General features: G+C 41.1%; 2 protein-coding genes across 6 annotated transcripts; both read left to right on the forward strand.

The window, feature by feature from the left end:
- The first annotated feature begins 163 nt into the window (after nt 1–163).
- On the forward strand, nt 164–8,496 carry LOC124052157 (MOB kinase activator 1B). 5 transcript variants are annotated; one of them, XR_006841942.1, is made up of 8 exons: nt 164–469; nt 1,772–1,938; nt 3,886–3,979; nt 4,502–4,635; nt 6,070–6,233; nt 6,337–6,480; nt 6,765–6,832; nt 7,992–8,496. XR_006841942.1 is itself a non-coding variant. In XM_046376127.1 (6 exons), the coding sequence occupies exons 1-6, from the start codon at nt 456–458 to the stop codon at nt 6,412–6,414; spliced, it is 651 nt and encodes a 216-aa protein (XP_046232083.1). In that variant the 5' UTR covers nt 164–455; the 3' UTR covers nt 6,415–8,496. The 5 variants fall into 5 exon arrangements, 1 of the variants encoding a protein (XP_046232083.1); XR_006841941.1 differs by having other exon boundaries at nt 6,337–6,832; XR_006841940.1 differs by having other exon boundaries at nt 6,765–8,496.
- A 1,018-nt stretch (nt 8,497–9,514) lies between these two features.
- dck (deoxycytidine kinase) lies at nt 9,515–14,281 on the forward strand. The gene is made up of 7 exons (XM_046376126.1): nt 9,515–9,802; nt 10,148–10,263; nt 11,907–12,100; nt 12,576–12,723; nt 12,866–12,981; nt 13,368–13,467; nt 13,982–14,281. The coding sequence occupies exons 1-7, from the start codon at nt 9,700–9,702 to the stop codon at nt 14,006–14,008; spliced, it is 804 nt and encodes a 267-aa protein (XP_046232082.1). The 5' UTR covers nt 9,515–9,699; the 3' UTR covers nt 14,009–14,281.
- The last annotated feature ends 74 nt before the right edge of the window (nt 14,282–14,355 follow it).

A 14,355-nucleotide genomic window follows, 5' to 3' on the forward strand; every position in this document is an offset into this window, starting at 1 on the left:
TGAAACGTTTCTCTGCTGCATGGCCACATAGAAGTGACTTTATTTCTGTACAATAATCAATTAAACTCATCTCCAAATCACACGAATGAGCAGTAGCGTTGACCATTTCTTTCCACTGGGTGGCAGCACACGACAGAAATGCGTTTGATCTGCTTTGAACGTGCCAGATGAAGAAGTTCGCAGTACATTGAGTACGCTGCTGCCTCTCAGCGTACGGAGCAGCATCTAGTGGACCGGTCTTTCCATAAAATTATTGTATATTCTTTTATGATAGCGTGGTGTTGTTTCTGCTACAGTAATAGTTATTTAGAATTTTTCACAAGGACCACTGAAGGAAACCCGAGAAGAAGCCGAGGACGTGAGAGCAGAGTTTTAACCAACAATCCCTTTGGTCTGCCTTCGCTCTGCTTGTTAGCAATTTGCCAAGAGAGTCGTTTTCTGCGGTCCGAGGAAACATGAGCTTTCTTTTGTGAGTAAACGTTATAATTGTTTCATCAGTATTTATTTTGCCTTTCATTTTGACTCTGTATTCGGAAAATATCAGCGGTGTTAGCGCTACACAGCTAGCTTTCTAGCGATAGCATATTATGGGATAAGACTAGTTCCTGGATTCACCCTTAATGTCTCATGTGGTTCGCGTTGTTTTCTTTTACTCTCAATGAGAGTTAATATCGGCATCGTATTAGATTGTTTGTAATTAATGAGTACGTATCACGTTCTTCCTTTAAACGTAAACCTATAGGCGTATAGTACTGACCCTCGAGCAAATTATAACTGTGAGGGCTCAGGGTCTGGTCTGGATATTTACTGGTGTGACGTTGCCACGGGCTAATGAAGCCTTGATGTGCCAGAACTCACCAATGAATTCATGAGGCAGTATTTTATCAAAGTAACATGGCCGTGTGGTTGATCTTCAGCCAGCTACATTAAAGGCCTGTTAGTGGATGAAATCGTGGGGTGGTCTTTAAATGCTTTTACTTCTGAGCTTGCCGGTCTTTTTTAGGTAAGCGGTAGAAGCGGAGTCGATACTCAACCCCAGGGAAGCATTTGCTAGGTTTAATACGTGACCATTTTCTACTTTATCTTGGGCTACTTAACTTATGACACCCTCCTCCACACGCTGTGGATATTTAAAGGTGATCAAACATCTGGCATTCAAAAAGCTCCATTTTAATGGCTGTCATCGTTGCCATCATACACGAAGAGACGCGTTTGATTTGCTGCAGCTGATTCCTAATTTGTTCGTCACTATCAAAAGCGCATTTCAACTGAAGGTGAGGACATGGACAACATTTTATTTCAAAGCCTGCATATTTGGTGCTGTTACAGAAAGGATAATTTTCTCTTGTATCAAATCTAAAATCAGAATGATGTTGTTCTGATGGAGGTTGGTGTTAGTAGATGTTAGTGCTCTAATTAAATGAAGAATGCTTCAGTCTGTGGTCTACTATGTTGTGATGACTCTCAGATATTCTTGTTTAATGGGGCAGTGAGGGGGATTGAATGCAGTACGTCTCCAAATGGCCTCATTAGGCTTTATACACACAGAGAGACTTTCTGTTCTGGTCCCCCACTCTGATTCCGCCAGTTCAAGTCATGAAGAGCGTAACTCTTTTCCCAGCTTTTTATTTTTTCTATAAATATCCCCACCTTTGTCGGCTAAAGTCTCTCACCTGGGGGGAAACTGTGAACTCATGATTTGTCACTGTGTGTCTGACGACATCCTTATTTATCACACCATTCGTCTTCCTCTTTATGATGTGACTCACAGTGGAAACCGTTCATCCAAGACGTTCAAGCCCAAGAAGAATATCCCCGAGGGATCTCACCAGTACGAGCTGTTGAAACATGCAGAGGCTACACTGGGAAGTGGAAACCTGCGCATGGCAGTCATGTTGCCCGAGGGTGAAGACTTAAATGAGTGGGTCGCAGTCAACAGTAAGCACAAATTTTACCTTTTCCCCATTCTTTTAGGTTTCAAATTCCTCACATGCTTTTTTTTAATTTTATCTGTCAGTCTCCTTTTAGTCTTTGTGTTCTTCTTAGTAGTTATGTTTCTGAAATCTCAATTAGTCCACATCGGGAGTCAGCAGAGGGTGAACCATCAGAGTCTAAGATCTTGGCATTCCCTCTAAAGACCACGTGCATTCATGCTGAAAAAACCCTGTGAATGTTAAATAGACTTTATTGTCTGTGCTTGGAGAGCCTTGTTTACCCACTTCTAAATTGAGACAAATGGCTGCTCAGTAGAAGCTCAATTTCCTCTTGCGTCAGAGTGCCTTTGAGATGTTCAGTGTCTCAGCCTGTTAGCAATTGAATTAAACTTTTTATTTAAAGACGCTTCTCTACATTGAAATGTAAAGTGATTAGCATTTGAATAATGATTTGTCTTTTTTTTTAACGCTGATGTTATACAGATCAGAGGAAAAGCATCTTTATTTGCTTATCTTTGATTTGACTTTCATTATTGCTGGGTTCTCCAAAAGTATCCATTTGTAGCACGAGAAAACATAAAAGCTAAAGCAGAGTGACAGCGTTTCTCTACTATTATCTACAGTGTTTCCTTAACAAGTTCAGGCATTTCGTAGCTTGGTTAAATGTGCCTGGGAGATGTTTTGGCTATGTCACACTGCAATACTTGTGCTCTACAGTTTCATACAGGGTTGGCAGAGATGGATGCATGTTAGTCAGTGCTGCATGAGCTGTTTTAACTTGCACAATAAAGAGAAGTTAGAACAACTTCTCCCATCACCAAGTTTGTGTGACTTTCCCCATGATCTCTGCTCACGAGAAGCAGTTCACTTCATTTTTTTTAAAGTTTCTTTTCTTGGCATTTGTTTAGTGACAGTAAAGGGGGACGGGGTTTAAGCCATGCAGCAGGTACCCGTCCAGAATCAAACTGGGAAGGCTATGTAGTATGCATCTTAACTACAGGGCCACCGGTGGTTCCCACTTCATTTTGACTGAACAATTCTAGCAGTTCATTCTGTATCACCTCAGCATCTCTGATGTTGTGTAGCTCTGTTGTCTCTTTGCATTCACCTCTTTGTCAGTCCAGGCTCGAGGAAAATCTGGCATTGTGACGGTGACTTGGGCACCTGTCATGCCAATGTGCTGACCTGTTGAGAGTAGTGACAGAAGCAACAACCTGATTTATTTCTGTTCTTCCAACCAGTGGTTGCATGAAGCACTTCAAAAGTTTTACATGGAGACCTTGCTGCATTACATCTAACTTCAATAACTATGGAGGCATAAACAGTAGTGAGGGCTTTCAGCTCTTGATTAGAATGTATTTATGTTATTCTCTTAAAGGAACAGCTAACCCAGAAAATTAAGTTTCTTAGTTTGGAAAAACACAACCACGAAAACAACTGCTGTAAAGTTCTGGAACGGCTTTATGGACAAAGAAACTTGAGTAGATAATGACTTGAAGGAACTGTTCCCTTATTTATTTATTTAGTTTTTTTCTCATCAAGCCTTGACCCAGCTACACGTTTTGAGCTAAAATGTCTTTATTGATTACTGAGTAAAGCTAATCAAACTTAACAAGAAGCTGATGTCTCTTTAAACAGGACCTCACACAACACATAGGTCACATCAGTATGTCTTTCTTCTCTCTGAGTTTAGCAAATGGATCAGCACCACAAATGCTGCCAGAACTTCAGCTGGATCCCTGCAAGTAATGGAATGCCAGAGATGGCTGTATGCCCCTGGGAATGAGCGATAACAGTTTGTTGCAGATAACTGGAGTGTGCCCTGGTCCATAGTTTGTACTGGGCAGTGAAGTGGGGCGGGTGAAGGGCTGCTTGATGCTATTTGTGCTGGCACACTGGGAATTCGGTCTCATGTATGTTTATGCTCTTTTTGCTTTTTTTTTTTCTTCAGCTGTGGATTTCTTCAACCAGATCAACATGCTGTATGGCACCATCACAGATTTTTGCACGGAGGAAAGCTGTCCAGTCATGTCTGCTGGTCCTAAGTAAGTCTGTCATTTTAGGTCGGTAAGTTTGTGATCTCGTAGAACAAACCCACAAGCTTTTGCTTCAGTCATCTTGGCTTGTCAAGGCTTAGCAGATCATGCAGTCTGGGCGTGGTCAGCGGGTCAGAATAACTTGGCTCAGTTAGCATAAAATGTGACTTAAATATAGCACCCTTGTTATCATGATCATATTAAACACCTGTGTACCTGCCAGTAGTCTGGCCTTCTCCTGTCAGCCTCACTAGATTAGTGGATGTTTTGCATGCTAGCATCTGTGTTTGGTGACTTATATTAGCCTTATGTAAGTGAAAGCGAAAGCAGAAATACTGTTTTGTTGTATGTAAGATGATGTCATTGGGGAAAGGTGGTAAATTTTGATCGACAGCATCTGATGAACCTTGAAATTTTGCTTTGTTAAATGACATTTTCAGTGCAGTGTGCAGATCTGTTGTCTGACTTTAACCAAGATGGAATCCAGAATTTTTTCAAAATAAAATGTATTTCCATCAATCTTTCTTGTAGGTATGAGTACCACTGGGCAGATGGAACCAACATCAAGAAGCCTATCAAATGCTCTGCTCCCAAGTATATTGATTACCTCATGACCTGGGTGCAAGACCAGCTCGATGATGAGACACTTTTCCCTTCCAAGATCGGTATGCTTTGTGGCTGTTTGCTCTATCCTGTCAAAGCTGGATGTTCCTTGTCTGGGTTTGATGTATGTCTGTTAGTGCTTAGCTCTGAAGAAGAGCAGCTTTCATCCACCTGCTGAATGTCCAATGATGAGACGTGTGCCAACAGTTTTACCCGCAGTCTGGAAAAAGGCTGGGCAACTCACAAAACGTTATCATGAACAAGAGAATACCTTTTGCTTTTTACTCTGAAATGCAACTGCCATGCAAAATGAATGGGTGGTAAAACTCATAAAATGTAAATTATGCTTGTAGATAAACCTTTCATTTTCACCATGTCATGTTGGCTTGAAATGCTAAATAAGTAGCAGGTACATTAAAGCTGGGTTTTATTGAAAAAGAAAAAAATAGTGAGGGAAGAAGTATTATATAAGCGGACGGGTTATTAAGTCCTTAGGAGAGGTCATCTGAGTTGTCAGCAGAAAAGCACATGTTAAATATCATCTGTTTGCTTATTTACAAATTCAGTGATATTTCACAAATACATCCAGATGAACATATTCAGAATTTTCTCTTAACATTGTACAGAGTTTGAATTTCTATACATACCCACACAGTTCTCAACCGCCCAACTAGCAGGGGCTTGTGCTGACTAGGGTGCAGTCTTAATCGAGTTGGATGGCAGCCAGCACAAATAAATGTCATCCCTTGCTTTATCACAGCCGAAGCAGCCGGAGACTAAAGGTGCTCACTTGGAGTGTCAGAATGTGCTTCGTTTTCCACAGTTGTACCTCAAAGGCTCTCACCATCTGACACAAAATACAGTTGAAACACTGCCCTCTAACCCAGAAATGGCTAATATTACTGGAATAGTCAAGTTTGAAGTCCAAAATATTTAGAAGCCTGGGCCATGTGCATGTTCAGCCCTATGATTATTTAACCAAGAGCTCCTTTTGAATAATTGATGTTAGGTTGAACTGTAGGTACTGTAGCTGCAAGAAGCAGAACTCCTCCAGGCTTCTGTACTCCCCAACTGTTCACTGAATCATAGGAGAACTGCAAATTAGCATCTGAAGCATAGAGAGCAGCGCTGCTGTAACTCCATCAGAGTCTCCCACCTACAGATGAACCGCGAGGTGGTTACGTGCTGCAGCCAGGTTTGTTTGTACTTCCCTTAAAATCGTGCTGTGGCCTGCCTCTGTAGACATTCCCAACATGGAGAACATGCCGTAGCTGCATCTGACTTCTTTGCTCTGGGCTTTTGGGGCTTATTAAGATGAACAGTGGTAGTGAAGAGATAAAAAGAAAAGATTAAGTGAACATTTTCGATGTGTCTGTCAGGATCCCCTTGAACTGAAAGTGTTTGCATTGAGTCCTTTGCTCCACCTCACCACTGACTGTAGTATCTGTTTGGGGGAGAGAGAGTCTGAATAACAGCTTTCCTTTCTTGTTACCAAGGTGTCCCCTTTAAGCGAAACTTTATGTCAGTGGCGAAGACCATCCTGAAGCGCCTGTTCAGAGTCTACGCTCACATCTACCACCAGCACTTTGACTCTGTCATGCAGCTGCAAGAGGAGGCCCACCTCAACACGTCATTCAAACACTTCATCTTTTTTGTTCAGGTAAAAAAATAAATAAATAAAATTCTGACATTTGGATATTGAAAGAAACGAGGCCTACAGAGAATAATCAGGTTCCTCCTGTTCTTTGGTTTTTGTTTTCCAGGAGTTCAACCTCATTGACAGGAAAGAGCTGGTCCCACTTCAAGAGCTGATTGAAAAACTGACAACCAAGGATAGATAAATAGCAACCTAATCCTAATTCTATCGGTCTTCTAGTTTTTGCACAGATACCCACCCCACCCTGGCTGTATGTATGCAGTATATACTATATTTCCATTTGGGGAAATGTTTTTAATAAGGCCAGGAAGAAGGAAGGGTTTTGATAGGTTTAAGGCACCAGGACTAATGCAATCAGGGATTACACACTTAATTGAACAAACCACAGATTAAACGTATTGGAGAAGATGGATTTAGCTGTACAGAAAGATCCCCAGTATTCAGTCAGGGCTGACATTTAGGATAATAGAGATATATGTTCAATAGTTTTCTATTACACTGCACAGACTTCTTTTGTTTCCCTTTGATTCACAGCAACAGGAGGCATTTCCTTGCTCTTAGATTCCCATTTCCAGCTCACCCGGAGGAAGAAAGAATATTGTGTGATCAAAGTTTCTGTATCATTACAGGAGGGTTTTCATGGTGTCATGGCGAGGATTTAAGCCAGCCTTTCAGCCAGTTTCACGGCAGTAGCTAGTTATTATGTTCAGCAATCTACATAGAAGGATTTGGGTTGCAGTCCACTACGTCAGTAATAGCCCACATCTGTCACTACAGAAAGAAACCCTAAGTGCCTAGCACGGCTCATAATTGCCCTATATCAACAGTGAGAACTGTAAGAAGATAAAGGCCATCTACCGCTAACTTTACTGAGAAAATATTAATTTTTCCACGCCTCCTCCTTTTAGGTTTCTGTGGTTATTAGTTGTCTCTTACAGCCCTTTTCTTATTATACTGTAACTTTGTTTGAAAATTATACTTCTCATTAACCCTTACCCTTATTTAGTCATTAAGTCTCTTTACCAAGTGTTCATTGCAGGTTATGATGATGAATGAATGTGTTAAAGGACATAGAAGTGAGGCTAGAATCTTGTCATGTTGTAGCAGGGACTAAAAATGAACTAAACGTTTAGGTTTTACTCGTCATATGTTCTCTGTAGGTTCCCCCCCAGAACTTGGAAGTAGAAACACATTTTTAGGAAAAGCTCTTGAAGGGAACTAAAACCTTAAGTTGTAAATACGTGTTTGCAGATAGAAGTAGAGCTTAAAGCCACAACCGCCACTGCTTGAAAATACAAGCATTTTGAATCGGATTGCGCCGCGTCCCTCGTTCTCTCACGAGCCATAAAGCACTTTGAACAATTTTCCTGACCTCTCTTGCCTGAATGTTGGTTTTACATAGGCCGTGCTTTTGTGAGAAGTCGAATCACGTGACTGATCATACTTTTCCCCTCTCATATGCCCCCCCCTGCCCCACCCGCCCAATGAATGTTGAATTGCTTAATCTCTGCTGAAATTGGCTATAAGGCACAAGTGAGATTTCTTATGCTTTTTTACAGTCTGAGTGGTTTTGGTGTTGTGCTTCAAAACAGCAGATGCATGTGCCCTCCCCAGTCTCAAAGTGTAGTTTACTATGCAATAATTCACATGAAACACTAAAAGGGTTACCAGTCGGCTCATTCATACTTTATCTGCCATTAATATTACTTTATAGTGCATAAATTCTGGTGTATGATGTTAATGGAACTGCTTTTCTTTCAGGTTTGGTTTCAAAAACAGTGACATGATGAACATTTTATATATCTTGTCAGAAATTTGTTGGAGAGGTGTAATACTTCAATGCACACATGTAAATACTGAGGGTTAGACCTGTCTTAAAAATAATTTTCAGCGAGCATGGAGTGGTAGTTTTTTTTGTTTGAAGAATGCATCGAGTCTTTTTAGAGGCTGCTTCCCCTCCCTCATTTGGATATTAAAATATTGTTTGTTTTAGCTGTTGAGTATCTTTCTCCACTTCCTTAGCTAGCTGTTCTGAATGTTACTGCTCACCAGATATCTGCAAATGTAATAGAAAAACAGTCATCCTTAAAGCATCTCATCCTTATGAAATGCCCGTAACATAGCCTATTGCCTACGTTTTTTTCCCTCTTTGACTGTAATAATTGATGAAATGTTTGTAAATAAAGGCTTGGTAGGGGGTTTTCAATGCTACTGAATTGATTTATGCTGTTTACAAGGCAAATAAAGGTGGTCTTGACTCTTTGAATGAATTGTGTGTTTATTCTGTAGTGGGAAGTTTCCATTTGCATTGAAAAGACTGTACAGTTCAGAGGTACTTGTATTTTTACTCTGCTATGTTTACTCCACCATATTATTACTTTTAACGTTAAGGTTTTACATACGAAACACAAAATTAGTTCAGAAAATATGATGCATTATTAGAGATTAAAGCACTTAAACATATACAAAACTAAAATGATGTTGCATGTTTACCCATCAATAATTCAATAATGACAAACTGTTGCCACAGAGTTGGAAGCATAGCATTGTCCAAAATGTCTTGGTATGCTGAAGCGTTAAGTAGTTTAGTGTATTTTCCATTGATATTTAAGTACATTCAGATGTGAAAAGTAACTCAACTGCTGTTTTGAGTCATCTGAGTTCAGTATATACATTTTATGTTTTTATACTGCTTTTTCCACTGCATTACTACTTCACAATGTGTTTTTAACAGCTGTAGTTACATTTTACAAACACATGTTATCACATAAGATATGATGCTTAGTTATACATCACAGTAGCCAATAGAATATAAAATACTTCCACCTCAAACAACATTTACATACTGCTTACACAGTATGCATAATAAGTACCTGTCGTCTCTAATACTAATATATGTTTTAGTACATTAAATCGATGCAGGACTCTCACTTATAATGGGGTAAATAACATGTTTACTTCAGTCACGTTTGACAGTTTAAATGCTTCTTCCTCTGCTGGATGCTGTTTACAAGGCAGACCTCAGACCAGCTGGAGCTTCAGTCACGTTTGACAGTTTAAATGCTTCTTCCTCTGCTGGATGCTGTTTACAAGGCAGACCTCAGACCAGCTGGAGCTTCAGTCACGTTTGACAGTTTAAATGCTTCTTCCTCCGCTGGATGCTGTTCACAAGGCAGACCTCAGACCAGCTGGAGCTTCAGTCACGTTTGACAGTTTAAATGCTTCTTCCTCCGCTGGATGCTGTTCACAAGGCAGACCTCAGACCAGCTGGGGCTGCGGACACGTTAGAGGCAGCTGCTGCTGCCGCCGCCGCCGCCGCTGCTTCCTGGGCGGGGACACATCTGTGCAAACCGCCGCTTCCTGACTTCTGTTGCCGCCAAACTTTAAACAACAAGGAGCGCCGCAGCAGCTGCAGCAGTACTACAAGCTTTAGACAGTGAAAGGACTACTTATTTATTTGCTAGAAAAAATGTCTTTTACTCCAAAGAGGCCCTGTCCGGACGCGCTGAACGACGCGCTGAACGACTCGATGGAGAAGAGGATAAAGCGGATATCAATCGAGGGAAATATTGGTGAGTGAGTGCAGCGCCTTTTTAGGACAAAAGCGACATTTTACACAACAAGCTACCAAACCGCACGATAACGTAGTTGGCGGGTGGTGTGTTAGATAAAGTCGGCTAACTTTCGGCTGTGATTTCAGACACACATGACTATTTATTTATCGGAATTGAAAACAGTAAAATCTTGCCGCCAATCGCAAAACTGCTGTCACTTCCGCAGCTAAACTCCTCGCTAATATGTTCGGTAACTCATGCAGCTTCCATAAACTGGATGTCGTTTCGTGTTTTTGTTTTGTTTTGTTTTGTTTTTAATGTCTTGCATGGTTGAACTCGAGCGTTTTCATCCATTGTGTTCAGCGGCGGGCAAATCCACCTTTGTGCGCCTTTTGGAGCAGGAGAGCGGGGACTGGGAGGTGGTACCAGAGCCAATCGCCAGATGGTGCAATGTCCAAACAACCGGCAATGACTTCGAGGTACTGACATCACACGTACAGTCCTCCTGCATTTTGAAATAATGGTTCAAATTCAGTGCTGTCGGTCGATGCCCATGAAGATAAAATGACTTCACATCAGCTCAAGAAGGCAAAACAGTATAAATTTCAAACCAGCCAGCACTGTAAAAACCAGGACTTTCATCATGCAGTTTGGTGCATCAGAGGAACAGGATCCTCCAGCCGTCTGAGCACTGATTCAACATGTGCCACGTATGTTAAGATGACTCGGAGAGACTTCATCTGTATTTAGAGTGCAGCTGCCATCTGTCTGTATATCTGCGCTAGTCACTGTTCACCACCACACACCCATAGCAACAGATGGTCCCGCTCTGGACAGATGAACATGCCATCATGGTGCCAAACATCTCTAACAGCAGCAGGCCCGGCCTCACCCTCGGGCTCGGTTTCAGCGGTGCGGCCCGACCATGTAGGAGCAGAAAGCTGGATATTCAGGTGTTCGCTTGATTTATTTGAGCCAGCATACCAAATGATCCTCTCTTATGAGAGTGTGGTCTGTCCTGCGGTGACTGAGAGTTGAATTAATGTCAACTGAATTAATGTCATCTGGAAATGTGCATCAGGTGAAAGCAGATCTTAGTGTTTTGCACATGCATAGACTCCATATTACGTATGAGACATTAAGAGCCTATCTGGGCTGAACAGTTAATAAAAAATATTATCCAAATTGCAAAAGGCCAAGTGCAATAATTGCACGAGCTGCGATATTTTGACAGTGTGCAGTGCAGTGTAAAATGATAGCATCGGGGTATTTTCAGTATGTACAACTGTTGTGGAGTCCTCTAACAAGGCTCTATAGCAACTCTGTAAGGTACAGTATGTGCAGCTCAAGTCGTTTGATCATGCGCCCTCTGCTGATCGTGGGACGGACTGAGTTCTGCATTTTAACAGATTCACCCGTGTAGCCTTTCATAGGGGAACTGAGTGGCATTTGTGAAAATGGGATGTATAATTTGTTTATTTTCGCTTTAGCCGTCGTAGGTGTGCCCTCGTTGTGGACTGAGTGAGAAAAGCCTGCCTCGATCGTAGGTTTGTGATTTTTCACAGTAGGGAGGAAGATGCCACATACAGACAGAGTAGCATTAATACAATGCAAAGAATTTAAGGCGAAGTGAAAAGTTGTTTGTTATCCATTTGCAGCTTCTTTACTGTCAGAATTTGAGATTTTTTACTGTTTTACAGCACACGATAGAAAACTGAATAAACTGACTGTTTGGATGGTTGGTTGAATAAAACAAGCAATCTGAATGCATCACCCTCTGCAAAATTACTTTAGAAATGTACCAATATTTTGAGGAACATTACTGAGAAAATAATCAGTGGATTGTTTAATAGTGAAAACAAACTTTAGTTGCAGCCTTAAAGACAAACATATAAAGCACAATAAACATAACACAACAGTTTGTTATACTGTCTATAAATGCTGATCTATAAATATCAGCCACTACGAATTAAAAATGACCACATTTCACCAACATGGCACTTATACATGTATTTGAACTATACGCTAAGCTATAATGGCAACACACTGATTGATCCCAGTGGGGAGGAGGTATTCAGTTTCTGCATGGATCTAAATTCACCCTACCGCTTATGTGTCCTAGGAGCTGACCACATCTCAGAGGAGTGGGGGGAACGTGTTGCAGATGATGTATGAGAAACCGGAGAGGTGGGCCTACACTTTCCAGAGCTACGCCTGTATCAGCCGAGTGCGTGCTCAGATCAGGTCGGCCAATGGGAAGCTCCGAGAGGCCGAGAATCCCGTGCAGTTCTTTGAGCGGTCCATCTACAGTGACAGGTACCAACAAATGTCTGCATATATAGTTCGAGCTAAAAGCCTGGCAGCAGAGTTTAAGGTCATTTATCAGGAAAAATAAAACAGCTAAAGTTCCACTAAAAATCTGTTTCTTTTTTCCCCACTTAGCGTAATTGTAAATTGAGTGGTTTTGGGTTTTAGACTTGGTTTGACAAAATACATTAAATTGTATGAAGGCATTTTTCAATTTTGTGATACCTTGAGAAAAACATTTGGCAGGTTAATCAGCAATGAACAAACTGGTGGCTGCAGCCCTACTGTTGCATTCAAGGACACCACAACAAGATTTTAAAGTAGGCTGCCGTGCAAAATTAAAAACGTGTTGAAAGATGACAGCAGTAATGGGAAAATGCAGCTTGTGCTAAAACACTGATGTGGCCTCTTTTTGTTGTTCTTTATTTCTTTATTTTAAATATAAGTTGAAACTCCTTGTGCATGAATTCTTCTTGTGTCACAGATACATTTTTGCAGCCAACCTCTATGAGAGCGAGTGCCTGAATGAGACTGAATGGTCCGTGTACCAGGACTGGCATGGCTGGCTGCACAACCAGTTTGGCAAGAACATCGAGCTGGATGGTATCGTCTACCTCAGAGCTTCACCAGAGGTGCTCTTCCAACTCTTACTGCTTTGCTGTACAGTAACATACGGGTAGAACTTCTGAGCATAAGACAGCAACTGAAATAACACTACACACAAAGATGTCAGTAATGTCCTTTCGTTGTTGTGTGTGTTTTGTGTGTGTGTAGAGATGTTTAGAGCGGTTGCGCCTGAGAGGCAGGCAAGAAGAGCAGGACATCCCTCTGGAGTATCTGGAGAAGCTCCACTTTAAACATGAGAGCTGGCTGCAGCACAAGACCATGACGTGAGCCCACAAAATGCACACACAGACTTTTGGCGCGTCAGGCGTCATATGCAGTTTAGTGAGGACAACGGATGCATTTGTGTTATAGAAGAAAAGGCTGTTAGTTGTCTGATCTTTGCAATTGGAAAAAGTCCCCATTAATGTACTAACCCGAAGGCAAATAAGAGCTTATAACAGTTATGGGTGCATGTGATCTGATCCGCCCCGGCAGTGTGTTTAGGAAATCAATGAGTCTGGAAATGGCTTTTTCCTCTGGTCCTTACAAATATGAGTGTGTCATCACTTTCAGGACATAACTTGAAGGATCGTGAAAAAGGATGCCGTTTCCTCAATGTGAAACGCTAAGCATCACTGACCGCGTGTGTCATGTCTTCTCTGGCCCACAGCATGGAGTTTGAGTATCTCAATGAGGTGCCCGTCTTGACCATCGATGTGAATGAAGACTTCAAGGGGAATAAAATCAAGAGTGCTGACATGATTGAGAAGGTGAGAGATGGTGAAGCTGGTTTGTCTCTGAGGTGAACTTGACAGAGATGTTTGTGTTAGTATATTATAACCCCATCAGATGGATTACTTAGCTTGAATATTTCCATTTTGTGGTACTTTTGAAAGAAGACAGAATAAGGTTTTACACTAGAATCAAGATTTATTTATTTTTTTATTAGAAGTGTAGAAATCAGTTCATTTGTATTGGAAACATGTGCAACGTTGTCAGTTGTCACACCTGCACACACCCTAATGGAAATGAGGCCTGAAGAGCTGCTTATGTGGCAGTTTCGTGTTGATGGTAATCACAATAGATTTCACAGCCTTTCAGTAAGAAATGTACTCAGATCCACACACGGCGGTTTGTACAAAATGACACCAAAGACTTGCTTTTCAGCGAGTATCTCCCGAAAGGAAGCTGGAACTAAACAAAGAAGAAGAAAGAGCTGATTGTCACCGATGTGGGTATTTGTTAATGCTAACAGCTCGACTCTCTCTTTCTGTTCTCTTTCAGGTCAAAGAGTTCTTGAGCACATTGTGAAGATCATTTGGTGATGGAAAATGCAACCGTTGTCCATATGAGGAGGAAGAAGTGGATGAAGAAAACTGTTTTTATAACAATTAAATGCCTCAACAATGACAATTCTTTTATATATATATACAGTCATTAAAATTATTGAATGCATTGCATTAAAAAAGACTTTTTACTGTTTCTTTTAACCCCTGGTGTGTATTTATAAATGTTTTGTGTTCAAATGGGACTCTATGTCAATTAGTCCATTCAAAAATGACAATAAACTTGAAATACTCTAAATAAGTTTGAGTGTTGTTTTTCTAATATGTATCACAGTGATGTCCAGCTGCTGTGAAAAATAAGTTAAAGCACAC

The sequence above is a fragment of the Scatophagus argus genome, chromosome 20 (genome assembly GCF_020382885.2).
Source record: "Scatophagus argus isolate fScaArg1 chromosome 20, fScaArg1.pri, whole genome shotgun sequence".
Classification (NCBI taxonomy): domain Eukaryota; kingdom Metazoa; phylum Chordata; class Actinopteri; family Scatophagidae; genus Scatophagus; species Scatophagus argus.